This window comes from Heterocephalus glaber, unplaced genomic scaffold (genome assembly GCF_053883595.1).
Source record: "Heterocephalus glaber isolate CG9 unplaced genomic scaffold, H.glaber_assembly_v1.0 deba00001447, whole genome shotgun sequence".
Taxonomy (NCBI): Eukaryota; Metazoa; Chordata; class Mammalia; order Rodentia; family Bathyergidae; genus Heterocephalus; species Heterocephalus glaber.
The window spans coordinates 13,523,749-13,550,393 of record NW_028258299.1 but is presented as its reverse complement, the minus strand read 5'-3'; the positions used below and the strand labels follow the sequence as shown (position 1 = coordinate 13,550,393).

At 56.1% G+C, this 26,645-nt stretch overlaps 2 protein-coding genes across 9 annotated transcripts in view; one reads left to right on the top strand and one right to left on the bottom strand.

Annotated features, from left to right (window-relative positions):
• Pcsk9 (proprotein convertase subtilisin/kexin type 9) lies at positions 1–22,609 on the top strand. 3 transcript variants are annotated; one of them, XM_004869636.4, is made up of 12 exons: positions 2–401; positions 2,646–2,837; positions 4,118–4,241; positions 7,049–7,182; positions 7,327–7,468; positions 8,688–8,884; positions 9,893–10,076; positions 10,763–10,936; positions 11,134–11,282; positions 11,845–12,019; positions 13,604–13,782; positions 21,961–22,609. In XM_004869636.4, the coding sequence occupies exons 1-12, from the start codon at positions 207–209 to the stop codon at positions 21,979–21,981; spliced, it is 1,866 nt and encodes a 621-aa protein (XP_004869693.1). In that variant the 5' UTR covers positions 2–206; the 3' UTR covers positions 21,982–22,609. The 3 variants fall into 3 exon arrangements, with proteins under 3 accessions (XP_004869694.1, XP_004869693.1, XP_004869692.1); XM_004869635.4 differs by lacking the exon at positions 21,961–22,609 and adding an exon at positions 15,148–16,241 and having other exon boundaries at positions 4–401; XM_004869637.4 differs by lacking the exon at positions 13,604–13,782 and having other exon boundaries at positions 1–401.
• The window catches only part of Usp24 (ubiquitin specific peptidase 24), a 138,899-nt gene continuing 130,187 nt past the window's right edge, over positions 17,934–26,645 (bottom strand). For all 6 annotated transcript variants that reach the window (XM_087214687.1, XM_087214685.1, XM_004869638.4 and 3 more), the window contains 4 exons: positions 24,642–24,717; positions 23,072–23,158; positions 22,608–22,718; positions 17,934–20,511 (listed from right to left, as the gene is read on the bottom strand). In XM_087214687.1, the coding sequence (XP_087070813.1) occupies positions 20,449–20,511; positions 22,608–22,718; positions 23,072–23,158; positions 24,642–24,717 (337 nt within the window). In that variant the 3' untranslated portion in view covers positions 17,934–20,448. The remainder of the gene's footprint in view (positions 20,512–22,607; positions 22,719–23,071; positions 23,159–24,641; positions 24,718–26,645) is intronic.

Sequence of the window (26,645 nt, the reverse complement as noted above, 5' to 3'; positions counted from 1 at the left end):
TCCCGGGGCTCCGTTAATGTTTAATCAGAGTGGATCGTCCGATGGGGTTCCGGTGGCGTGATCTCCCGGCCCCCGGGCGTCGAGCTCCCACACCCTAGAAGGCTTGGTCGGCGTCGAGGCCCGGACTCTCCCCGCCTGGACCCAGCTTCGAGCCGGGCGCGCGCCCTGGTCCTCCCGCTGTCGGCCCGGTCCCCGAGCTCGCTGCGATGCGCGCCCGCGGCTCTGCGCCGCCCTGGTGGCCGGTGCTGCTGCTCCTGCTGCTGGGTCCCGCGCGAGCCCGCGCCCAGGAGGACGAGGACGGCGACTACGTGGAGCTGGAGCTCGCCTTCCCGTCAGAGGAGGACGGCCCGGCCGACGCGACCCCGCACGTGCCCACCGCCACCTTCCACCGCTGCGCCAAGGTGCGGGCGCCGGGCTGTGCGGCGCCGTCTTCCCGGCCTCAGTTTCCCCGTCCACGCCACGGGTGGAGGGGAGACTGCGGGCAGGGCGGTGGGGCGCAGGGGTGGGCGGCCTCGCGCCGCAGTCGCCTCCGGGGTCTCGGACCCGTGCGCACTGGGGCGGGGCCGGAAGTCCGGGCCGGGGGAGAGTTGGGTCTGGGGGGAGAGCGGGGTCTGGGGGGCGGGCCGGGGCAACGTCGGGCGCTGTGGCTCGGAGACGGACTGTGGGCGCTGGGGCCGGACCGGCGCCCACTGCCGGTCACCCGGGCACCTGCCCAGGGCTGTGGGGCGCCTTCGCCTCGCGCCTGTGCCCGGTGCCTCCGATGAGAACCCTGCAGGACCCGCCGAGGTGCTGTGGCCTGGCCTGGAGCAGAGCTGGGGCGGAACCTGGCTGCATCTGGCCAGCTGTGGGGTGCTTGAAAATCGCTTACCCTTGAGCCTCCGTGAAGGGAGGCGGCCGCCCTTCCCGCCCGCTCCCCCGCGTGGGGGTGAGGCCTGGCAGCTCTGTGGACCCACGAGTGCCCCAGGATCAGGCCTGGAAGGGAGGCCCCTTGTAGGAGGTAGTCGTGTCCCCAGCTGCCGTGTGGCCTCCTGGATTCGCCCTCTTTGTCCAGCCCCGGGTGGAGGGATGTCAGGCCCTGCTCAGCTCACAGACCCCGCCCCCCCCAGTTTGTTTTCTGAGTTTTTGGTCTTCTACCGGGGGTGGTGGGCTGTGGGCAGAACACTTAAGGACATTTCCTGTCGCACTGCCCCAGAACCACTGCTCTGGAAGTAGTGATACTCACCCGGGAAGAGCTGCACGACCCCCGACCAGGTGCTGTTGCTGCCTGGCGGAAGCGTGGAAAAGGAACTTCCTGAAGTTTGCTTATTCGTTCATTCAGTGGATATTTTGTGGGAATTGAGGGGCCAGGGATGCAGCTCAGTGGCGCTGCGCTTGCCTGGCAAGTGCAAGGTCCTGGGTTCGATCCCTGGCACTGGGGGAAAAAAGACAAGAGGGAATTGAATTGAGAATGAAAATATTGTTGGCAAACTGAAAAGAATTTCAAACCAATCCTTTCGTTGTAGTCACAAGCAACTGGGGTACAAAGAGGTGAAGCTGCCCCCCACCCCAGTACATTAGAATTAGGCTTCTAGAGCTCTGGTTCCACTCCAGAATATCCTCCCCATTCATTAGATTTTCATTTAACAGAGGACATTTCAGATAAGCCTTTGAAGCATAAATAGGAGCCCAACAAATGCAGGTGGAAGGAGAATTTTATTTTCGGGGGAGGGAGTAGCATGAACAAAGGTACAGAGCTGGGCAAGACAGGTGGAGAATAAGGTGTAATGTATTCTGAGCTCAAAGTTTTTTTGTAACTGATGTGATGGTAAAATCTGACCTGCGCTGACCCAGCGTCTCGTGTGCATACGCATACTCGAGTCCTATTACTGCCTTTCTGCGATCCAGTTGTGGTCCTACACCCACGGGCTCCGAGACTTTGGGTGAACGGTTATGGCCACGCTCTGGCCAGAGTCTAGGGTGCGCGCCCAGTTGTGGGGGGCGAGGCCGCAGGGGAGGTGATGAGGGGCCAAATAGGAGCGTGGAGATTGGACTTTGTCAGCTGGCCATGGGGAGAAGGTTCTTGAGCAGTGAGGGCGGCTGGAGCAGACAAGAACTGAAGCCAAACACGCCACCCGCATCTGCTCGACGGCCCTTCTCCCTGCGTCTGCCGAGCGGCAGGGGCGCTCTATGCCGAAACTCCGCTGGCCTCCCAGCAGGCCTGTGCTGTGGGTACAGTGTCCTGACACCCGGAGGAGGAGACACTGAGGCTCAGAGAAGTTGTGTGGCTGCTCAGGGCTGCAGAGCCTGTAACTTTTGGAGTTGAGATTCAGGTCCACACTTTTTTGGCCCCACAGCCTGTGGGTTTTGTCCTCGGAAAGGAGGTTCAGGGGTGCGGGGGGGAGGTGCTAGGGAGGCAGGCGGGACTAGGACAGGCTCAGGCGCGCCCTGGAGAGATCTGGGTGCGGCGCGGAGGGCAGCCGCGTGGGGCGCAGCCCTGGGTCCCGTGGCCGGCTGCTGGCTCTATGGGCGTCTCGCAGTGGTCAGCGCGGGCTTCCGTGGCTTTCGGCCCCGATTCAGACTCTGTGGTTTCCCGTGTTTCTCCCGCTACGACCCTGGCGGGCGCGCGGGATCTGATGTCTCTTGTCCCTCTTCGTCGCTCTGGTCAGGACGCATGGAGGCTGCCGGGCGCCTACCTGGTGGTGCTGAAGGAGGGGACGCCCCGCGCCCAGACGGAGAGCGCCGCCCGCCGCCTGCAGGCCAGGGCCGCCCGCCGCGGCTACCTCACCACCGTCCTGCACGTCTTCCACCACCTGGTCCCCGGCTTCCTGGTGAAGATGAGCGGAGACCTGCTGGATGTGGTGAGCCACCCTCGCCGATCGCGTGGGCCGTCCTCATCAGCGTGTCCGTGTGCGAACCGAGGCACGGGCACGCTGGGTTCCAGCCCGGTGATTGCAGCTCAGCTGCAGATGCCGGTGAACGGGGCCGCAAGCCAGAGTTCCCTCCATCTTCACCTGAAAAGGATTCCAAGCCTGGTCTGGTGGTGCGTGTCCATAATCCCAGCAGTCTGGGAGGCTGAAGCAGAAGGATTGGAAGTTTCATCCCAGCTGCCAACTGAGACCCTCTCTCAATTTTTAAAAAATAGCTAGGGCTGTAGCTTGGTGCAAAGGCCCTGATTCCATCCTTAGAATTGCGGGGGCGGGGGGGGGGGAGAAGAAAAAGAATTCCGAGGCACAGACAGGGCCACCCAGACATTGGGCGCAGGGCTGGGGTCCAGCCCAGGGGGCTGCCTGGGGAAGCACATGGGGACAGGCCCCAGGACATGACAAGGGGTGCACACTTCCCATGGAGCTGATGCTATGAGGGTGGGGCTCCTCTCCTGCGTCAGAGTGGCCCCTCTGTGCAGTTCGTCCAGAGTCACAGGGCTGACCACAGGTGTGGGTGGCCAGGACCTCCGGCCTCCCACCCTCCTCCACCTGAGGCCGGAGCATCCGTGTACATCGTAGTAGTCCTTCTGGGTCCTCTACATTCATCCTTTGTGCACCAATTCTCTGCACGGCTTTGGACACTGAGGCCCAGAGTGGGGCAGGGTCTTGCCTGAGGCCACACAGCACTTACGCAGCAGGGTGCCGGTGTGGTCTCCCGTCTCCTAGCTCACTGTACCTCTGTGTGTGGCTTCACACAACCTCCCATGGTGGAACAACTGTGTGCCAGTCTGTCTTGGGGCAGTGGCAGAAGATGCTAAGTACAGAAACTCACAGAAGCAGTGTGGGCAGGCGAAGGAGCCCTTGGGGAGACTGAGGCACCGGAGATGAACTGGGCCTCTAGGTGGGGAGGGTGAGGAGAGCCCACTGGTGGCATGGAGAGGGCCTAGTTCCTGTCCGTGTCCCCGGGGCTGAGCTCGGCCAGGCCGAAGTCGCAGGGCAGAGAGCGGGAAGGCGCGGGGGCGCGGTCACAGCCCTGTGTGGTGCTCCTGTCCGTCCTGCCTGCCCCCAGCCCGGCCAGGCCTCTCACAGTGGAGGGGTGGCGACACCGATCCTGGTCCTGTCCCTGCCGCCCTCGGGATGCTTAGGAAGGGGCAGGACTGGGGCCCGCGGACAGGGTTCCAGGGTGCCGGAGCGGAGTCTGCTGGCTTCTACAGGCCCTGCGGCTGCCACATGTCGAGTACATCGAGGAAGATTCCTCTGTCTTCGCCCAGAGCGTCCCGTGGAACCTGGAGCGCGTCCTCCCTGAGCGGTACCAGGCGGAGGAGTACAGCGCCCCCAGTGAGCACCGCGGCATCCCCATCCACTTTGGCTCTGCGCCATCCCCATCCACTTTGGCTCTGCGCCCGCCCGAGGGACGTCCTCCTTCCGCCCTCCTGCCTTGTGCAGCACGTCCTGCTTGGGCTCCTCTCGCTCCTGTGGAACGCAGGCTTTCCCCCACTTCCCAGCCGTTCCGCGGCCCCCTCTCCATTCGGGACGGCCTGGCAGGCCGCCCTTACCCGAGGTGACCCATGGTCTCTGGGACGCCCAGCCCCAATCCAGATTCATCAGACTGCCGAGCCGCGTCCCCGAGGGCCTTGTGCCCACCCTGACCCTGTCCTGTGAGCCACCTGTGGAGAGGGTGGGAGGGAAGGTCGAGGATGGCCGCCCGGCTCCGGCAGGGCCTCGAAGGTGCTCTGAGCTGGGAGGGCTGCCGGTTTGCCCGCTGCGGGCACCGCACCGAGGTTGAACCTGGGGTCCTGTGCTCGGAGGTGAGGGGTGAGCTCAGCCGCCACCCCTGAGCTCCTAACTGAGCTCTTAGGGCACCACCTCCCTCTCGGCATCTTCTGGTCACATGGCCAGTGGGCACAGTGCCCCGTCCATGTCCTCACAGGGTGGCCTCGAGGCTCCAGAGAGAGATCACGACTCCTGTGGGGGTCTGGGGCCTAAAAGTGGAGCATCTCCCAGCCCTGGCACCCTGAGCCCCACGTGCCACAGAGCATGCCAAAGAGCCGGCTGGTGCCCAGTAGGGCAAGGCACTGGGCAGAGCCAGAGACCCCCAATCCAGCAGCACAGAGGGGCTGTGCCCTGAGTTGTTTCACACCACAGACAGCTGGGGGCACCAGTTTCCTCTCCCCGGTCCTAGAGGCTGAAGTCGGCGGTCCCCTCGAGGCGGCCTCTCCTCGCCTCGGGTCCTTTCTTGCCTTTCTTCTGCCTGGTGGCCACAGCGTCCCTGGCTTGTAGCCCGTCACTCTCCTCTCCATTCCTATGTAAGGACCCTCCATGTGCGCTTTCAGGCCTCTGGGTATCTGGAGATCCCTAACTTAATGACTCTCCTAAGACCCTTTGTCCAAGTAGGGCCCACACAGCCCTGGGGTTCAGGGTGTGGACATAGCTTCCTGGGGCCACGGCTTTCAGGACTTCCTCCTGCCCTCGGCAGATGCCACACTGCCCCGAGGGGTGTGTGGAGTGGAGAGGATGGAAGCCAGGTGCGGAGCCCCACCTTTTGGAGTCACGGGGCGCTGAGCTGCAGTGAGGCAGGGGGTGCACCTGGGAGACAGGGCCTGGGCTGGCCAGGCCCAAGAGCAGACCTTTCATTCACAGGGTGACAAATGTGACTTCAGCACTCTTGAGCTGTGTGATCTTGGATAAGTCACTGGCTCTCTCTGAGCCTTAGGCTCCTCTACCAAAGGCAGGCAACGATAGTTCTGGGAAGGGGGTCTATTGGAAGGCTAGAGACCTATTGTGGTGGCACAGCTGAGTCTGTCCTGTACAGCGAGGTGCTGCTGTGGCCTGTCGCCTCTCTCCTCCATTCAGCAGTACCACTCTGATGCTGCTACAAGATCCCATTAGTGGACAGCCCGCCCGGGGTCTCCACTGGCCTGGCTGCAGCCCGAGGCTCCTCCCGCCTCCCTCCACCCTTCTTCCAGAGCGTGGCCACCTGTAGGTTCTCTCTGTCTTCTCCTGCGTCCCTCACCTGTCTCACCCTGCAGCCTGCTTCCTGGGGATGCCACTTCCTGGGAACCCCGCTTCCTGGGAAACCCTGCTTCCTGGGGACCCCTACTTCCTGGGAATCCCACTTCCTGGGAAACCCTGCTTCCTGGGGTACCTCACTTCCTGGGAAACCCTGCTTCCTGGGGACCCCCACTTCCTGGGAAACCCCGCTACCTGGGGACCCCCACTTCCTGGGGACCCCACTTCCTGGGAAACCCTGCTTCCTGGGGAACCTCGTTTCCTGGGGACCCCCGCTTCCTGGGGAACCTTGCTTCCTGGGAAACTCTGCTTCCTGGTGACCCCACTTCCTGGGAAACCCCACTTCCTGGGGAACCTTGCTTCCTGGGGACCCCGCTCCCTGGGAACCCCTGCTTCCTGGGAACCTCACTTCCTGGGGAACCTCGCTTCCTGGGGACCCCGCTTCCTAGGAACCCCTGCTTCCTGGGGACCCCACTTCCTGGGAACCCCTGCTTCCTGGGAACCTCGCTTCCTGGGGAACCTCACTTCCCAGGGAAACCCCGCTTCCTGGGAACCCCACTTCCTGGAAACCTTGCTTCCTGGGGAACCCGCTTTGCCCCAGGAGAAAGGGTGAGATGCATGGCGGACTCCTGGTGGACTCCTGTAACCTGGTATGGAAGAAGCGGCCCCTGGGGCCCTCCTGGCACCTATAGAGAGAGCACATGGCCGCAGAGCTGGCAGACCCAGACCCGAGCAACCTCTTGAGTCTGTTTCCTCTCTGTGCAAGGAACTGACAGCTCAAGCAGCTCTGTATTCTCCCTTCTTACTTCCAACCCTGTTCCGTCTCCCTCGGACTCCGTGAGCTAGGAAAGGATCTAGCCAGGCTTATTTCACAGTGTGCTGCTGACTCTCTTCTGAATGCTCCTGTTACTTCCTGGCTCCCTTCCCGGCTCCATCATTTGCCACTGACATGGCCTTGGACAGGTCCTACCCTCTCCAAGCTGCACTGTCCCTGTCTGGAAACTGACACACATCACATATGGCGCTGTGAGGCTGTGCGTGAGACGCCGTGAGTTAGTGTGTTTATAGTGCTAGCTCGCACACACAGCCTTAACGCCAGCCTCTGGTTATTCTGCCCTCTCCACGGTGCCGAGAAGGTGGCGGCGGCCTGGTGGAGGTGTACCTCTTAGACACCAGCATCCAGAGTGGCCACCGGGAAGTCCAGGGCAGAGTCACGGTTACCGACTTTGAGAGTGTGCCTGAGGAGGACGGGACGCGCTTCTACAGACAGGTGTGCCACCCTCCTGCACTGGTCCTGGGCCTCTCGGCTGCACCCCCGACTGTCCCTGCCCCTCCCTGGCTGTCAGTTGGGGGGTAGGGGTGTCGGTCCAAGATGGGGGCCCTTTCTCACAGGGTCCTTGTGTTGGTCGAGCAGGCGAGCAAATGTGACAGCCACGGCACCCACCTGGCTGGCGTGGTCAGCGGCCGGGATGCAGGCGTGGCCAAGGGTGCCAGCCTTCGCAGCCTGCGTGTGCTCAACTGCCAAGGGAAGGGCACGGTCAGCAGCACCCTCATAGGTGAGTGGGGCCTCGCAGGGAGGGGCTGAAGGCCCGGGAGCCCTGGTGCCCTTGACAGGGGAGCAGAGGGGACCTTGGTCCAGAGTTCCAGAGGGCTAGAGCCTGCAGGGGTCATGAGCAGACAGGGAGAAACTGGCATTCCGAAGGGCAGAGGCTCAGCCAGGTGGGCCCCTGGCTCAGGCACTCATGATCCCACACTATTCCCCTCTCCAACTCCTTTAAACGTTCTGTCTTCTTGGAGCCTGGTGTTGTGGTGTAATCCCATGCCTGTAATCCCAGGAGGATCGCCATGAGTTCAAGGACAGCCTGAACTACATAGCAAGACCCTGTCTCAAAAGCAAATCAAACAAACAAAAAGTTCCATCTTCCATCATGCTGTCTTAGATTGGATAGACTGAGGTGATCTCAGCAAGCTTTCTCCAGCTCCTGTTTGGTTACCTCTCAAGCCAGGAGACTCACGGCTGGGATGTCTGCCAGCGCCCTGCAGCCACTGTGGCCGGGCAGACTTGTTAGAGATGCTGGGAACAGACTTGCCAGACTCTCCAGGGGACACCATCTAGTCTGCCAGATGGGCATCCGAGAGGTCGCACTCAGAGCTAGGACAGGGGCCTGGGGACAGAGAAGATGGAGGTGCCCTGGCTTACCCCATCCTGTTGTGGCCAGACACCAAGCAAAGGGCTTGTATACCTCGAGCCTGTGCCAGCGTGGGGCACCTGTTAAAACAGCTGCTGAAACTGGCCAGAGAAGGTGCCTTGCCCAGGCAACACAGCTGAAGCTGGCGACGTCACTGGGGACAGCGCTGGCTCTGGGGAGTGGCTGGGCCCCCATAGTGAGCCCCGGGCCATGCGAGACACTGGCTCCCACGTGGCCCTTGAATCTGCTAAGACCTAGGGGCCACCTGAGCAGCAAGCTCGGCCCGGGGCTCTTCTGTCCTGGGTACAGGGCTTGGGAGGCTGGTGAAGGATTATGCAGGCTGGGGCGGGGCCTGAATTCCTTCCTTGGGAGCTCGGTCTTTACTCTTTAGGCTCCAGCTGATGAATGAGGGCCACCTGTGTTGCAGAGCTCATCAGCTTAGAGTAGATGAGATGCACAGAAAAGTGGCCCCCCAGCAGCACCTACTGGGGGTTGGCCACCCTCGGATGCCACCGTCCGCGCCTGCAAGGAAGGGGCCGCAGGGGGAAGTGTGTCTCTGGGAGGTGACTTGGCTTTGTCCTCCCAGGCCTGGAGTTCATTCGGAAAAGCCAGCTGGCCCAGCCCGTGGGGCCGCTGGTGGTGCTCCTGCCCCTGGTAGGGGGGTACAGCCGCACCCTCAATGCTGCCTGCCGCCACCTGGCGAGGGCAGGGGTGGTGCTGGTCGCTGCAGCTGGCAACTTCCGGGATGACGCCTGCCTCTACTCCCCAGCCTCGGCTCCAGAGGTGGGTTTCAGGGTGCTGCCCCATGGCGGGGAGCGGCGGGGGCCTGTGGGCCTGCCATTGTCCCTCCTGAAGGCCCCCTGCATGCCCTGCAGATGGCACCCTGAGCTCTCTCCTGTCCTCCTGCCTCCTCCCCAGGCCACCAGGCACCCCTGGAGCTTGGCCTAAGGCACAGCCAGCCCACCCCCTCCTGCCCCACCTTTGGGGCCCCGTCCTGCAGCCCCTGCCCAAAGCTCATCACCGCTGCAGTGAGGAGGCCACAGGAGCAGGGGACAGAGGCCCGGGAGGCGGCACAGTGGGGCACCGCACCCTCACCTGACTGACATCAGGGTCCCCGCTATGTCGGGCCGTCTGGGTGCCGGGCGCCCTGGCTAGCCTCGAAGCCTGGCTCAGTGGCAGGGGGAGCAGATGTAAACCTGGCTGTGTGACCTGGCCTGGAGGAGGCTTCCCCAGCCGCCCATGTAAGACGGGCTGAAATCAACTGGCCTGGTGGCGCATGCTTGTACTTCCAGCCCTCTGGGAGACTGAAGTAGTAGGAATTCGAGTTTGAGGCCAGCCTGGTTAACCTAGCAACTTACTGAGACCCTGTCTCAAAATTTAAAAAAGGGCTGGGGATGTTGCTTATTGCGAGGGCCCTGGGTTCAATCCTCAGAACCCAAACAAGCAAATGAAAAAGATCACCCGAAACCTATCACACTTCTCTGCTTTGCCTGCTGTGGCTTCCCCATGGTGCTTAGAGCAGGATCAGTCCCCTGTTTGTCATGTGTCTCCCCACGAGACTGTGCCCAGCACAGGCGCCTTGGGAATGGGTCTGGGGTATGGTGGGAACCACAGGTATGGGCCAGGGCAGAGGCACCAGCGTTCTGCCTGGAGTCAGATCCCCCAGCGGAGGCCATTTGGATGGGACCTGCATCGGTGTGTAGGAGTTGGCCAGCCTGGCTGGCAAGGTCTGCCTGTCCCTGCAGCCTTCCCTCACTGCCTTGTCTGCCACCCACCTCCTCACCTTGCCAGGTCATCACAGTTGGGGCCACCAATGCCCAGGACCAGCCAGTGACGCTAGGGACGTTGGGGACCAACTTTGGCCGCTGTGTGGACCTCTTTGCTCCTGGGGAGGACATTATCGGCGCCTCCAGCGACTGCAGCACCTGCTTTGTGTCACAGAGTGGGACATCGCAGGCTGCTGCCCATGTGGCGGGTGAGTCACCCCATCCCTGCCACCTGACGCTCACGGCCACGTGGACAGACAGGGTCTGTGCCAAGATGTGCATGTGCAGGCTGCACTGGGATCAGCAGGAGCAGCCACAAGGACGCTGTGTTGGTCAGCTTGGTGTCCCTCTGCTAGAACCGAGGGAGGCAGTGAGTGGAGGTAGAAAGGGGAGGGGGAGGAGAGGGGAGGGGTGAGGCTGGTGTCCGGGTGACCTGACTTCCTTCCGGGAGGCCCCACCTGGCCTTCATACCTCCCAGCAGTGCCGCAGGCTGGGGACCAAACCTTTACTACTAGACCTTTGGGGGACACTTGAGCCAGACCTCAGCAGTGGGAACACTCAGCTGGGGAGGCGGGTGCTTGAACAGAAGGAGTTTGAGCAGTCAGGGCTCCATCAGCAGGAGCCCAGAGGAGGCACCAATACAGTCTGGGGGCAGGGAAGGCTTCTTGGAGGAGGGACATTTGATCTAGGCATTGAGGGATGAATAAGTTCACTTGGAAAACACCACGGCCCACTGGGAGGCGGGAGATGAGCAGGATGGCTTAGTAGCTGGCTTTGCCTCAGCAAGAAACCGCAGGTGGCTTCCCTCCTGGAAGAGCAACTTGGTGCGTGGGAGTGCTTGGTTGGGAAGGAGGGCCAGGCCACCACTACCTCTGACCACCCCATCCCGCCCTAGGCATCGCGGCCATGATGCTGACGGCCGAGCCGGAGCTCATCCTGGCCGAGCTGCGGCAGAGACTGATCCACTTCTCTGCCAAAGATGTCATCAACGAGGCCTGGTTCCCTGAGGACCAGCGGGTGCTGACACCCAACCTGGTGGCCACGCTGCCCCCCAGCACCCATGGCGCAGGTGGGTGGCAGGGTGGCAGGGTGGGTGGCCCACCTGCAAGAGGGGGAGTGTCACACCTCCACGGGGCTCTGCATGGCTGGGAGCAGTCACCATGTTACCTGCAGGGAGCGAGGCTTTGTCCCCAGCAGGCACTGAGTCCTTCCAGGGTCCCTGGGGCTGCCTCGCCGATTCCCTTCTCACCCCCGGACTCATTGCAGGGGGGCAGCTGCTCTGCAGGACGGTGTGGTCAGCACACTCAGGGCCCACACGCACGGCCACCGCTGTGGCCCACTGCACCCCCGGCGAGGAGCTGCTGAGCTGTTCCAGTTTCTCCCGGAGTGGGAAGCGGCGGGGCGAGCGCATCGAGGTGACCTGCCCTGTGTGTCTGTGGGGACGTGGTCTCCTGGCCTGGGCCCGAAGCCCCAGCCCTGAGTGCCACTGAGGGGTTGGGCCAGAGCTAGAGGAGGCTGCTGGGAAAGCTGTGCCCAGAGGCCCCAGGGAGCCCGTGGCTCGGAGGTGCCAGCCTAGCATGGGACAGCACGGACCAGGGCCCTCCCCACTCAGATGGCCTGTGGTCCTAGGGGTGGGGACTCCCACACCAGCAGAAAGGCCAGTGTTGGAGCTGCAGGGGCACACGGCCGGTGTCTGCCAGCTGTGTTGGGGTAGACGAAGGGCGGCAGGCACGTCCATCCCTGAGTGCAAGGTTGGGTGGTGGCAGATGGGGAGCAGGCCTTGCGCCCTTGTTCTCTGACTCCAGTATCTGGAAGAACTTCAGGAAACAGCTGCCCACTGGCAGAACATTGCGCCCATGCAGGCATGTGCTCCTTGTCACCAGAGGGCTGGGAGCAGAGACACTGGCGAGGGGTCAGGGACCCCCTGCGTGCCTGCATCCTGGTAAAGCAGGTTCTGGTCTCTCTCTCTGGCCCCAGGTCCGCGGAGACAGGCGGGTGTGCCTGGCCCACAACGCGTTTGGGGGTGAGGGCGTCTATGCCGTCGCCAGATGCTGCCTGCTGCCCCGGGCCAACTGCAGCATCCATACGGCTCCGGCGGGGGCTGGGATGGAGCCCAGTGTTCACTGTCACGAGCAGGACCACGTCCTCACAGGTAGGGGCTGGGGCCTGCTCCTGACACCCCTGGCCCAGCGGGGGTGGTACACGTGGGTGATCAGGCACACTCTGCAGCCCGGGTGCCCATTGCAAGCCCGGGGTGGGCACTTCCATGCCGGGGACTGTGGGTGGTTGGCTTTGCCTTTCCCTGCCTTGGCTTCCTTCTGCCGAAGAGGGACTGAGGTAGCACCTGCCTTGGTGGTGGGACAGAGAACAAGGCCTGGGGTGCTGGATGGGCCTCACTGGGGCGTGGCGGGGCGGGAAGGATGGGCTCTGAGGCCTGGTCCACAGTGGGGCAGACCTGGCTGAAACTTCTGTGCCACTCAGCAGCTGGGCACATCCTTAGCAGGTGTGTGCCTCAGTTTCCCTGTCTGAAATGGCAAAGATGAGTGCTGAGCCGTTGGCCTGGTGCTGGACCATATACATTCTCGCTATTGTTACTGTCAGCACTGACTGCTTTAAAATCCATTTCCTGGGCTGGAGATTTAGCTTAGTGGTTCGCCCGCCTGTCTCATAAGCGCAAGGTCCCGAGTTTGATCCCCGGTACCAAAAAAATCCCAAAATAATAAAATCCATTTCCTGGTCCGAATGGGGCACTGTGGTAAAGTATGCTCCAAGAGGTGGCAGGAATTCCCCCCAGAGGGAGCAGGGTGGTGGTCCTCGGGTCGCAGGAGCCTGAGCTGCCCTGCGTTGGTGGAGCCCGAGTGTCCCGGGAGGGTCTGGAGATGGCAGGGAGCTGTGAATGGTTCCGGGACAGGAGCTGCAGCTTGGACCTGGAAGAACAGGTCGTGTGCTAGCTGGGTCCGAGAGGAGGACCCAGGCAGGGGCTCCACTGTGCTGTGCTTCTGTATCAGCATCCCGGCCCCTTGAGCATGCCTGGCAGAAGGCCCAGGGTCTGGGCTCCTTTGACCTTTTGAGCGACATAGACAGTTCTACCTGTAGGCACAGCCCAAGGTGTTGATTTGCAGCGAAGGGGCCTGTGACCCCGGCACACTGAGTGACTTTCCCAAGGCCACGAGAGCGCTAGGAGCCAGGGCCCTGCGATGGGTCACGGACGGTGCTGAGACTTCACGTGTATGTCTGTGTTTCATTGTCACAGCGTCCCTGTGGGTGGGCAGTGTTACTCTCACCATTTCACAGGTAGGGAATCTGAGGCTTGGTATGGCTGCATGACCATCTATGGTTTTGCACCAGTGGGTGTATCTGATGTCAAGCCCATGAAAGGAGTGCCCAGGTGCCCAGGCTCATGCCTGAACTCTGCCTGGTGGCCAGGTGGGGCAGGAGCCTGGGAGGCTTTGAGTATCAGGCCTTGGAGCCCTCTCCTGTGGCTCCGATCTCAGTGGCAAAGAGACCATGTTTTTACTGAGCACTAAAGTTCAGAGAGGTTGAATAGTTTCCTCAAGGTCACACAGCAGGTCATCCTCAGAGTAGAGGTGAGAACCCAGGGATCCTGCTGCTCAGGCCTGCCTTTCTTTCCATCCTGAGCTGTTCCTGGTTATCCCCAGGCTCAGGCCTTAAAGATACGGGGCCAGGAAGCAGGTCTCCAGCATTCCAGTGACTGAGCTGATCCTCCTCTACCCAGGCTGCAGCGCCCACTGGGAGGCTGAGGATTTTGGTGCCCACAGGCAGCCTGTGCCAAGGCCACGTGGGCCTGGCCAGTGTGTGGGCCCCAGGGAGGCCAGTGTGCATGCATCCTGCTGCCAGGCCCCTGGCCTGGAGTGCAAAGTCAAGGAGCATGGGGTCCCACGCCCCATGGAGCAGGTGAGTGGGCTGGGCGCATGCATCTGTCCCTTAGGCTTTGGGGTCGGTGTTTGTGCCACTGCCACATTGTCATGCATCAGGGTGAGTCAGGGTGGGGTGTTGGGGTACAGGCCATCTTTGTGGGTGGTATGGCCAGGCCCTGCTGCCCTTAGAGAACATGGCAAATGTGGTGCACGGAAATGCCACACGTGTGGTTTAAGGGCCTGCTGCGAGGTTGCTGAGGGCCAGGAGCTTGGATGCACTCTGAAGATGCAGAGGTGACACAGCCATGACTCAAGGGAGGGACACTGAGGGCAGGAAGGCCCTGCCTGGAGGGCAAGGATGCATGGGGAGGTGGAGTAGAAGGCCCCAGCCAGCCTCCCCTGCAGCCTGGATCCCTGGGTGAACTTGCAGGGTGAGGGCTGGACGGTGGAGGCCATGCAGGGAGCATGTTCTGCCTGCGCTGGCTGAGGGCAGGGCCATCCCAGATCCAGTGTTCAGGGACCCTGGCCCCGCTCCCCAGTGCCCCTGGCCCCGCTCCCCAGTGCCTCTTCTGGTTCTACAGCACTGAAAAGATGCCATGGTGGATGGTAAAGCGGGGAAGGGAATGGGAGGAGGGTCAGGAGAGGCCTTGCGGAGACGGGAGGGATGACAAGCTGGGGACATCACAGGGAACACCGTTTTAGGCAGAGGGAACAGCTGAGCAAAGGGTGCACACCTGTAATCCCAGCACTCTGGGAGGCTGAGGCAGGAGGATCACACATGTGAGTCCAGCCCATACAATTTAGCAGCTCAGTGAGACCTTGTCTCAGAATAAAAATAAAAAGGGCTCGGGATGTGGCTCAGTGTGAAGGCCCTGGGCTCAATCCCCAGCACTTTGATCAGGAGGCCAGAGAAGCAGGAGCAGTTAGTAAGGAGGGGTGGTCTGTCGAGGGTCAGGGCCAGGTCAGCAGGTCCCAAGGGTCACAGGCCTGACTCTGAGTTGTGCTGAGTGGGTTGGAGGCTGGGGCACAAGCAGGCTCCCTCTAGCTGAGCTGAGGCTGCAGGGGGACAGACAGCAGCAGGGCCACTGGACAGGTTCCTGTGGTGGTACAGGCCGGGGCGTGGGGCGCAGGCTGGAAGGAGCATGTGAGGGAGGCGCTGGGATGCAGTGGGTGGGTGGGGGAGCAGAGGACGGCCAGGCTGAGTTGTCCTTATGTGGCTGGCGTGGGAGGTGTTTGAAGCTTATCAGTTGGGTTGGGGCTGGATGTGGGCCACCGGATGTGAGCTGCAGAGAGGTCCATGGCCCAGAGCGAGGGTGAGCCCTGCAGCCCCGCCCGAGAGTTGTTGGGAGAAGGCTGGGCGGTGTAGACCTGACATGTGCTGTCTTCTCCCGGGCTCTGGCAGGTCACTGTGGCCTGTGAGGATGGCTGGACCCTCACGGGCTGCAGCGCCCTCCCTGGAGCCTCTCTGGTCCTTGGGGCCTATGCCATGGACAACACGTGTGTGGTGAGGAGCTGTGACACCAGGGCAGCGGGCAGGACCAGCGAGGAGGCCGTGGCAGCCATTGCCATTGGCATCTGCTGCCGGAGCCGGCCCTTGGAGCAGGCCGCCCCGGAGCGCCAGTGACAGCCCAGCCCGGACGTGCACCTGCGCAGGGCCGGGGCCTGGGCCTACAGAGCAGATGTGCTTCTGCCTGGTGCTGCTCTTGCCTGGGAGAAATCGGGGTCTTGCCTGGACATCGTCCTGCACTGCAGCTCGCCCGCATTCCCCCATCCCCATCTGACGTCACAGCAGGGGAAGCCATGCTCTGCCTGCCAGCGTCCCCATGTTGCTGCCCGTGGCAGATGACCCACCTGTCTGAGCTCTTGCTGCCTCCCTGCAGGAGGACGTGGGGGCTGGAAGGGGTTGAGCGCCAGGCCTGGGCAGCAAGGATGAGAGGAGCTGGTGGCCTACATTGCCTGCCCACTTTCGAGAAGCCCCTTTGGAATCCCTGGTTGATGGGGGACCCGTTTTCCACACCCCTGGGGTGAGGGTAGAGATGCGTGCGATCCATGACTCAGTTTCTCCCAGCTGCCCTCACTCTGCTCCCTGCACGGCAACACTGGCACCCTACTTTATGGAGGAAGAAATAGGGACTAGAAGGGGGGTGTCCACCAGCGCACACAGTAGGAAGTGGGATGGTGCTGGGATGTGCTCCTGAGCTTGGTAAGCAGCCAGGCCTCTGCTCTGCCAGTCCGGGCACCGGCTTGCAGGTTTCCTGGAGCCCGGGTTACTCCTGACAGCTCGGTGGGCTGTGGAAGGGCACAACTGTCCCTTCCCAAGTGCTTGCCCAAGCCAGTGTACAAGCACATGCCTCCCTCTTGCTTTCTTCTCTCTGCTGCCTTTTTATAGCAAGAAACTTTTCCAGACCTGTTGGGCTTTTGTAAGTTGGTATTTATTCTGGGTTTTGTAGTGTTTTTATTATGTGACTTTTTAAAATAAAAGTAACTTTGTCACGATCTGGCCTGGACCTTAGTGCCTAGGCTGACACTGCATCAGGGAGTCGGTGGTGGGGTGACAAGCCTTGGAGGAGCCTGGAGCAGGAACTTGCCATGTGTACTCTGCCTAGGAACACAGCGGCCTCAACCCAAGCCCCAGCTTCCTGGGCCCACTGGTGGGTGCGCCTGTCTGGGGTGCCCTCCCAGCCTCTCCCTGCAGCAGGCTCAGGGCATAGAATGGATGTCCTTGGGCTCACTCATAGTGCACCACTGCTTCTGGAAGGGCCGACACTTGTGCACAACTGCTGCTTGTAGTTGGACAGGAGTCATCTCAGATTTGTCAGGTTTGCAGACTATACTGCTTGGAGTAGGACTCTGGCTCCTTGCTGGGGTTGGGGAGTACGTCTTATGCAAGGTCTGTCTCTACACAACCCATGTCTCATATAAGGGATCTGACACAAAGGCAAAAATCTTTCCAAACTCTTGTTTTCTGACAATTCAGTGTCAGGTGTGGGAATGTGCTCATGGCCCTCTGGCCCCACACCTGCTGTGCCATCCAGACCCCCACCCTCCCCAGGAGATGCTGTGTCACCTGTCCGGTGGTTAGATACCTACAACAGCTGTCACTTGGGTGGAAGGGACAACTTGGTTTTTGCAGGTTACCTGTAGCAAACATCTCTGTCCAGAACTAGTATGCTGTGTGTGTGTGTGTATATATATATATATGTATATATGGCACATACTTGCTTTTCCATAATTCAGCTATACTGTTTTTATCTTAGGAGTCTGACAGAAGCTTTACATGACTCAAATGGGCATGTCAGATAGCAGAGCTGGGCTAGCATTGCTCCTCTGCTAATGGCTGCTACTGAGACTGAAGTTCTAGTCCTGAAGTAGCAGGGCTTGGCTGAGTTCACTTCCAGCCAAGATCAACCTGGCTCCAACCAAATCCCTGCCCCTGAATTATGGCTTCTCACTGATCTGATGGGTTGCTGGTTAATTATAACCCAGTCTCAGCACCCTTTGATCTCTCCAATAAGGCTTTACATCCCTGCTTGGATACCAGATATTCCTGCCTGCATATCAGCCATTGTCAGATGCTTCCAGACTCTTCACACTGTGCCACTAAATGTCTTCAAAGCATACCCTTCTTACCTTCCCATGCTTGTAGTCAGTAAAATACTGGGTGCCTTTCGTGCCTCTTGTCTTTGCTGCCCGGAGTAGCTTAGATCAGCCCAAGACCCAGTTCTAAGTCTTGTCTTTATTCTTGTCAGCATGTGTTGTAGTGCCTCACAGGAGACTGTAGACTGCAGAGGTCTACAGTAATGTCCCCTCTCCCATTTCCTATAGTTACCAGGCACTGGTAGGAAGGATCTGGCCTGTAGGGAGAGGGAGACCTGGAGTAGCATGTGGGAAGAGACCCACATAAACAAAAACACAGGCCACAAGAGCGAGAACACGACTTAGGATGGGGAGGGCCACCTTAGGAGAGCCAGAAGCTACACGGGAGATGTCTGTAAGCCAAGACCTTGAGGTCCACATCCTTGACTATGCTTTGCCAAGGAGTCCTGAAGTGCAATCAGTGAGGGCTCAGGAGACCCAAAGCCCTGCAAAGAATCACAGAACCAGGTGATGCCAGGCCTCAGGCCCAGCGTGCCCCCACCATCGCCAAATTCCGGCATTTGGAGAAAAATGTTGGTGAGACTCCAACTCTGTATTTTTGAAAAATTTATTTTGTACTTTTAGAAGCTAAGAACTCTGCCACGCATGAACCAAATTTAGAATTAAGATTCTTTCCTAGTTTATCTACTTTCTTTTGAAATTTTATAAACAAGATTTTGTACACAAAGAGGTAGCAGAGGATAATTCCAGTCTGCTTGTTCCAAGTTCAAAAGGTACTGCACATGTCTTGAAGTCAGCAGGGAGGGCAGGGCAAGCCAGGGAGTGAGGGCTCGGTGCTCTAGGTCCTAGACTTTCGCTAGCTGCCAGTGGCTACATGCGTCTACCAGGAGCATCGTGGGAGAGCTGCCCCAGGATGCCCACTTGTGCCTGGGATGGTCAGAACGGCCTTCACTGCACAGCTTTGACAACACAGAGCATTGAGTCCTTTGTGCAATTCTTGCTCAATTTGCAGACCATTGTGAAAGATTATAAAAACATCTTCAAAAAATTGGCAGTAAAAATGACAACTTTTCCAAGACAAGCCTGTCACAATTGTCACTTTGTGGTACTACATTAAAAAAGTCCTCAGCAGGTTTGTTGACTGCAGCTGTTGGAAATCAAGTGGTTACTGGCATAGTGGAATCAATGCTCACTGAAACAACAACATAAGTGAACCGAAGCTGGAGTGAGGTAACCCTGATGCAGCTTTGCATGAGAACATCAGGGCCGGGGGCAGGAGACGTCGTTTCCATAGGAAATAAGGGGACTAGAAGTGGTGATTTCACTCCTGATCTGGGGCTCCTGAGAGTGCAGTTGCCAGCGATGATATTCCAACATGTATCCTCGCTAGCGTTTCACAGTCCCACACAATCTTTATGTGGAGGTGGGTGTGGACAGAAGGTGAGGGTCAGAGGAGGGACACAGTAGGATATGAGATATTCAAAATACATCACATTCAAAACTGCAAAAACACCAGAACCATATCAAATGTGCCACTTGCCTACGTCTGTTTCTCTGGCCCTTCCACTTTCCTGTGTTTGACAAAAGCGGTCAGCAGCCTGTGCTAAGTTACGAAAGTACAAACCAGTCTGAGTAGACAGGAACTTCCACAGCTGCACAGGCAAGTGAAGAAGGGTACCAGAGTGCACAGCAGTGAAGCTGTCTGTCTGGCACACGTTCCCACAAATCCAAAAGCAATCAAAAAGGCACTTCAGGGCTGGCTGCGCCTCTTTGACTTGCAAGTCCGACAGTGGCGACCTGGCACTTCCTAAGGCTGCCCTAGTTCTGCAGGTGGTGAGCTGAAAATGAGGCAGAACTTGTAACTAGAGGAAAATAGGGACAACAAGGGATGATCAGTTCAAAATACAGAATGTTCCAAATACAGGAGGGTTGGTGTGACCCCACCCCTGCCCCAGAAGGGAGCTAGTGCCCAACCTAAAAGGAGGGAAGGATGTTACGTGGGAACTGCAGCTCAACGGGTGATGTTCGTTTCTCTCCAGTGACTTCTGGGAATGTTTTCCACCCTGCTTTTTCAGTGCTGATGAGTCAGGTTGAAGAGAAGCAAAGTCTTAAATCCCTTCTGTGCACTAAAAGGATCATGAAACTCACAAAGCAGGGTGCCCCAATTCAGATACTTAATTTCATATATGACCACTACCAAGGGCTTTGGAAATTGTTTTTAGTAAAAGCAAATGATTGCAGATCACATGACTTAAGACTACAGTTTATTCAATATGTCTCCAAGCATTAAAAAGATAATTTTATGAAGTCAGACTCAATAAAATTGTATCTTAAAGTGCTTTTTATTTTGCTGTTTTTAAAATTTGTTTTGGGAACCATTCATAACTTCTTTAATGACTGATGTCAAAGAATGCATCCTGCACTTCTGAAGAACACAGCTTTTTATGTTTTATTGCTCTTTTCAATCTTAATCATATGGGAAAATACCTTGAAGAGCTTAATAATTTCCCAATTTTTGATCCTGGTAACGTTTCATCAAGGTTTAAGCTTATGCCCAGGGCTCTCATCAGACCCATCAGAAATTCTATACAAAGAGGGAGACATATTAAATACAAAGGTCTGTGTAAACTGAATTCTTTAACTACTATTTTACAACAAAAAGGAATTTTACCACATTATCTTTACATCATTTAAATTGGATATTCCTATTCAATGTTACTGCAAGATTAAAAATTTGCCCCCACAAACCTAAAGGCAGCTTGCTTTTTCCTTTCTCAAAATATAAAAAGCAAAAGGAATTTTTTGTTGTTGTATCATGGAGAAAGCAACAGCTTTTTCGTTCGTGTAACAAAAATCTGCCGCCAGCTTTATTTCCTAAAGTCTCCACAGAAACGTCCATCCACGTGTGTCGGTGACCGGAACAGCTGGCCCCCACTGGCCTCCTCCTGGCCTCCTTGCAGACAGGGCACCTTCCTTGAGGTCGTGGTCCCCAGAGTCCCTCCTGGTCCCCAGCAGCCTCCTGGCCTGTCCCCAGGCTCTGCCAAGATGAGATTCTGTTTCCAGAAGGTGCTAACACCCAGTCTCGTCAGGTGCTGGGCACGTCCCTCTAAGGATCGACATCGTCGAGGTCACTTCTTAGCTCACCAATCATCATGGGAGATTCTGAACCCTGTGGAAAAGAACAGCAAGTGAAAATCTGTACAGTTTAAGTCGGGGGGCGGGGATTTCTACTCTGACTTCCTATTTATGTTCTGTAATTAAGTATGTCCTCATCTAGCAGCTTGTTTACTAAAGGATACTAAAACACAGGGGTAGGTATTATACCTTCCATTTGACATTTTTGATTCTGCAGAGCACTCTGATGTCTACGTCACTTAGTCACTGAGGCAACCCAGTGCCTCGCCTGGTGCCACTGTTCTCCTCTGTAGCCACAGGCAGGCTCTTCTCAGAACTCTGGGGAGCAGTGGAACAAAGCAGAGACTAGTGCCCAGTGTCACCTGCTCTGTGCTGGGTACTTCACCTGCAGGTGTGCTCTGGGATATTCTCGGGTCTGCATTCTGCCTTTGTCACCAATAGTGTGGCCTTTGGTCTATGCACTCAACAGTTCTGAAGACCTGTCACGTGCCCTGGGACTGATCTGAGTGGCAGTGGGGACGGGAGGAGAAGGGGACGACCTCTGTGGAGGTGACACGTGGTGGGAGTTGGATGGAGTGAATGGGAAAGACCTGAGGTGGGAGAATGTGGTATATTTGATAAACTAAAACCAGCAACTACTGGGGAGAGGTGTGCAGGGGACAAGTCAAGCAAGACTGTGGAGGATTCTGGCCTTTAGCAGCAAAGGAGAGCTACGACAGGCTTTGCAAGTGGACCAGACAGCAGCCAGAGTGGCGGCAGGTGGTTCTCAGAACACAAGAGACAGGTGAATGCTGTGCAGAGCATCTGTGGAGCTAGACATGCATGGAGCTGGCCAGGATGACCCCTGAGCACGCCAGCCTGCACCAGTACACAGGTGCTGAGAGGCAAGGCTGGCTTGGGTTTGGAGTGTGAGGTGTCTTCCTGCTGGCAGCAGGCACAGCTGCCAGGAACGAGAGCTGGATGTGCGTGTCTGGAGCAGAAGCAGAAGGATGTAGGACAGACGGACCTGCGGGTCATCTACTGGGGACCTAGAGGAGAATGAGGTGTCAGGAGAGGACAGGAAGAGGGCGTCTGAAAAAGGGAGGCATGCCCAGCAGCATCAACACATGCCACTTGCTACCCTAACGTCGGGTGAGAGAAGACAGCGGGGAGTCAGGCTGGTCTGGGCTGAAGAATGAGAAAGAAGCAAGCACGATAGCTCAGGTTATTCTAAAGGAGAGGGTGGGGTAAGAGGAAGAAGAGAAATGTTTTAAGAGTCTGGGAGAGAACTGTGTTGAAATACTGCTAGAAAGGAGGGCAGAGAGGGAGAATTCAAGAGGAGTGGAGGAGAGAAAGGTAAAGTCTGTCAAGATGGGTCAGTGAGGGCTGGAGGCCTCCGGAGCTCCACTGTGGCAGGAGAGGATTTGGGACAGAGCAGATGCTGCGACTTCAAGTCTGGAAACCAGTGGAAGCTCTTGTCTAACAGCTGTCCTTTTCTCTGCAGGTAAAGGAGGTGATGTGGTAACCTGCTGAGAGGGACCTTGGGTCGGTGAGGTCCTTCTGTGAAATCATCATAATGGCTACTCATAGGGTTACGAGCCCCAGAACGGCAACACTGAGGAGAAACGACAGACACAACACCAGCAGCACGCACTGAATGGGAAGCCCCACGTGACGGGCCCACAGGGGAGACTGCTAAGGAAGGCCACAGATTGGCAGGGAGGATGGAATGAATACAATCACAGTCATGCTCAGCTTGTATTTTGCACACAGGAGTGATGAGTAATGAAAATGCTCTTTAAGGAAATGGGCTTAAATTAGTCTGAGCCCCCTGGTGAGTAGGTCTACCACAGAGGCACCTGCTTCCCTTTCAAGGGTCCGTATGTGCAGAAAGGCAGACAGAGAAGCAGGAAGGGCACGGGAACCACATGTGTGGCTGGCTCCTCAGGACCACCTCCAGGCTGACCCCAAGGCCTTGCCCTGGTTGCACACTGCAGTGCTCCCCGTCTGACAGCAGGACAGGCCACGCGGTGCTACCTTCACATGCACACCCAAGCAGCAGCTTTCTGATGTGACTGTGACCGTGGAGGTTGTTCAGAGAAGCTCAGGAGCGCGACGCCCTTTTGGCCAGAGATGGGCCCCCAGATGTACCTGCTGCAAGTGCCTTTCTCCGTTCTCATTGGCAGGACTACTCTCTGACCCATTACTGCTTCCAGATTGCTCTTTTTCATTCAGCAGAGCTGTGGCATATGCTAATGTGTCCTGCAGGATATTAAAGCACAGCAGAAAAAGTTACAGGCTGTCCTTACAGCAGCCACCACCCTCTGTTGACCTGTGGCGGCACTGGCAGCCTGGAGAGAGGCGCTTTCACCTTGGCTACGAACACCAACCTGCTTGCCCTGCCAGCCCAGACCAACCAACCACCTCTACAGCATTTTTCTAGGCAAACGCTTTACCTAAGTGTACAGCAATCTGTGGTCTTTTCACAGAAATCGGATCACTGCCTCTGCCTGTTCACATCTTCACCCCACACCTCTACCCCTCAGGCTTCAGTTTCTGAGAACCCTGTGCAAGGGGATTCAAGGCATACAAAAGGGAACAAAGGCAGCCCTCACCTGAGCTGAGATGGTTCGCTGAAAGGTCTTTCCAGTTGATGTTTCATTAGAGACGTTGCTCTGCGGTGCCCAGTAATGTTCTGACATCTGAGATGAGAGATGAAGCACATTGTTAGAGGAGACAGATGAGCCCATCAATACCACAGCCTAAAAGCATTGTATCTGCTTCTCCCCAGGCCTTTCATACCTCAGGAGATCCCTGTACTCTCAAAACCTGAGGCAAACACCGCTTCTTAAGTATCATCCCTACCTTTTCACCTATAAAGTTAAAGACACATTTGTCAGTCCCCTCATCTTCAGTTCTACTTCTCTTAATTTCAATCACTTGTGACAAGCCACAGTCCAAATATAGTAATACCTTGCCTTATGAACACTTCTGCTCGAAAACAATTCAGTTCTCGAACAGAAGCGTTCAGCAAAATTTGCTTCCATTTGAGAACTCTGAATTGGGTGATGAACACGACTGCGGTCATCTTCCCCAGAATCGCAGAACAAATTAATTGGTGAACTGAGCTACCACTGTGTGCCAGTCCGAGTATCATGAATCTTGCACTGTCCCTCCGTGGATGTAAACTGTTTGTCGAGCAATATATCCACACTATATATTCTTCCTGGCCAACAAGGTCACAGCTCAATGATCCTTGTCACTGACAGTCTGTAAGAAGGCAAGAGAAGCATAGCTACATGACAGTGCCTGTGTCTCTTACCTCATCACAGTCACTGTGTCATTTCACAGTATCACAAGAAGGTGGGCAAGTAAAGAAGAGTAAGATATTTTAAGAGACACAGACCTGTTACAGCTGTATGTAGATATCCTTCCAAAGCCTCATGCACTCATGGGTGAGGTTTTGGGAGTAACTGGATCATGGACGTGTGACACTGGATTAGTTTACTGACTGGTTTAGCATAGTTCCAGGTGTGGGTGGCACTAACCGACAGGCTTGCAGCCTGGCTGGGATAAAAAGGGGAGGAAGGGCTGGGATAAAAAGGGCTTCCTGTCTGCTGTGCCATGAACTGTTTCCCATCACAGCCTTTGCCCTGCTGCCAGGTGACTACAGAATGAAACCTCTGCAAACTGTGAGTAAAAATAAACTTCCTCCTTCCACTTGTGGGTATCAGGTATTTTGTCCCTTCAGGCAGAAAGGAACTAAAACAAGACATATTCATTTAACTTTTATAGTATGCTGTTGTAATTGTCTATTTACTATTTTCTTCTCCCTATCCCCCATTTTATTATTAGTTAATCTAACTGTTCCTAATACATAGATTAAACTTTATCACAGGTTTGTACATCTAAGAAAGAGGAGTGCATAAAGGGTTCAGTACTATCTATGGCTTCAGGCACCATGAGTCTTGGAACATATGTGAGTAATGGGACTCCCACATTAAGATACAAATTTAATGCATACAAGTGGGTATTGACTGTATTAAATAGCTGAAGAAAGAAAGAAAAAAAGGAATAGCTGAAGAATAAAAGCACTTTAGGGTCAGTCTACAAGTTAGGGGTAGGGGATTTTTTCTGATGTGCCATTCTGCCGCTGATTCTTACGTTATTAGAAAACTCAATTACCTTCTTCTGTAGCCACTGCACAGCCCAACTCCAGTGATGGGAATTCTCTTTGAAGTATTCTTTAGCAGCAGGACACCTAGTGATTAAGGAGATTGCTATCAGCCAAATATTTTTTTGTGCAAGTATTAATTTTTCAGTAGCTTTTTGTTTTGAAACACAGCAATTCTACTGTCATTAAAATTCAGGTGTCTTCATATTAAATTTTTATTATTTTAAAAATTTGGATAGTAATACATTTATGTTTAAACTTCCAAAGGCATAAGGAGGTATAAGTGTAGTCTGAAGTCTCCATCTATCTCTCCCTCACTCAGTTCTATTAAAATTCAAAGTTGAATAACAAAACCAAAGCCCACAACAAATATTCATTTAATGAATAACCTTTTGGGCTGTGGATGTATTTTAGAGCACTTGCCCAGTGTGTGGAGGACCCTGGGTTCAATCCTCAGCAACGTAAAACAAGCACACAAGCAAACCCACCCACTGTTCTCAGTCTTTGATTTTTGTGATCTGAGTACGAAAGAATGACATTATGGAAAACAATGTAAAGCATGGCCTTGGCAGCGCCTTTCTCTTCCTATTTTTCTTTGCTTATTGGTGAGCTGTCCTTATCTGGAGATAGCACCAAGGGGAAGGTGCCACTGATGTGTGTCTAAGATGCATGTGTGAAGGATGCAGAAGTACACAGACACTGACAGCTGACTGAGCGTCTGCTGCCATGAGACCTATCAAGTGGCCCCAGCACTACCTAGAAATGCCACTCCTGACATGCTGTCACTATCAAGTCTGCTTAGTGAACCTTTGGAGGAAACAAAGTGGTGGAGTAGTGATCAGCAGCAAAGTACAGCCTCTCCAGGACCTGGAATCCAGACACCTGGAAAATAACAACTTGGTGAAGAAAAAAAAGACAAAAAAAAAGATTTCAGGGAACTGGGAGGGAACTGACAGGAAAATCAGAAACCACACAGAAGCTGGAGAAACGGCATAATGGAGAGAAAGAATAAAGCAATCTGGAAGCTCAACCCCCGCTCCTGGGGAGGGGCACCAGTCTCTACAGACACAAGGTAGCCCCAGGAGGTCCTTAGAGTCAGGAGTTCTAAGGAGAAACAGTAGACCAGGCCAGGAGCACTAGCCCCATGAAAACCTTAATGGCTACTGTAAACTGCACTGTGTGGGGTTTTATTCCAAAAGCAACTCTTGTGCGGCAGGCTACAGATGGAGAAGAAACCCAGTGCACTGCCTCCCACACTGCCAGAGTGTTTAATCAGACACCATTCTGGGAAGGGGTTGATTATTTTAGGTTAAGCCGCAGAAGACCTAAAAATCATCTTCACTTCAGGATTCCCAGTGTTACCTTCCTACAGGGACTCTGAGAGACAGCCAAGAGGGACAGTCGTGGAAAGGGTGTAGACTGGATACAGATTCACTGTGAAGTTTAAGCTTAGACCAAGAAAGACATGGGTCCCCGTCGTTTATGGTGAGAAGCCAGGCCCAGCTTGTGTGGCTTTCAGAAGGGGCTGAGTCTGAAAGTACTGGCCTTAAGTACAGAGGTTTAGGGCCAGGGATTTGGCTCAGTGGTTCCACTGCCAAGCACAAGGTCCCGAGTTTGATCCCCAGTACCAAAAACAAACAAACAAACAAACCAACAGTGGTCTGCTTGAACCCTCTTCCTGCTGCCTACATGCAGCACAGGTCAGTGGTCTGATTGCTTTCTCTATCTACTAATGTGAGCAAGGACACACCTCAGCTGGGATAGTTGCCATGGCCTAGGGTGACCAGACAAGAGGGGCCTCTGGAAAAAGAGGGACACCTCATAAACCCACAGGCCATAAAGCTAGGTGGAGAAAACCAAGACTTGTTGGATTCCAAAACTGCAGATCTTGAAAAGAAATCAATCATTCAAAAATACAGGGGAGTTCTCTGTTCTGTTTTTTTTCTTTGGACTTATTTCTTTTTTCTTTCTTTCTTCTTCACTGGTTATATGTGGGGCTTGGATTTTTTCCACTT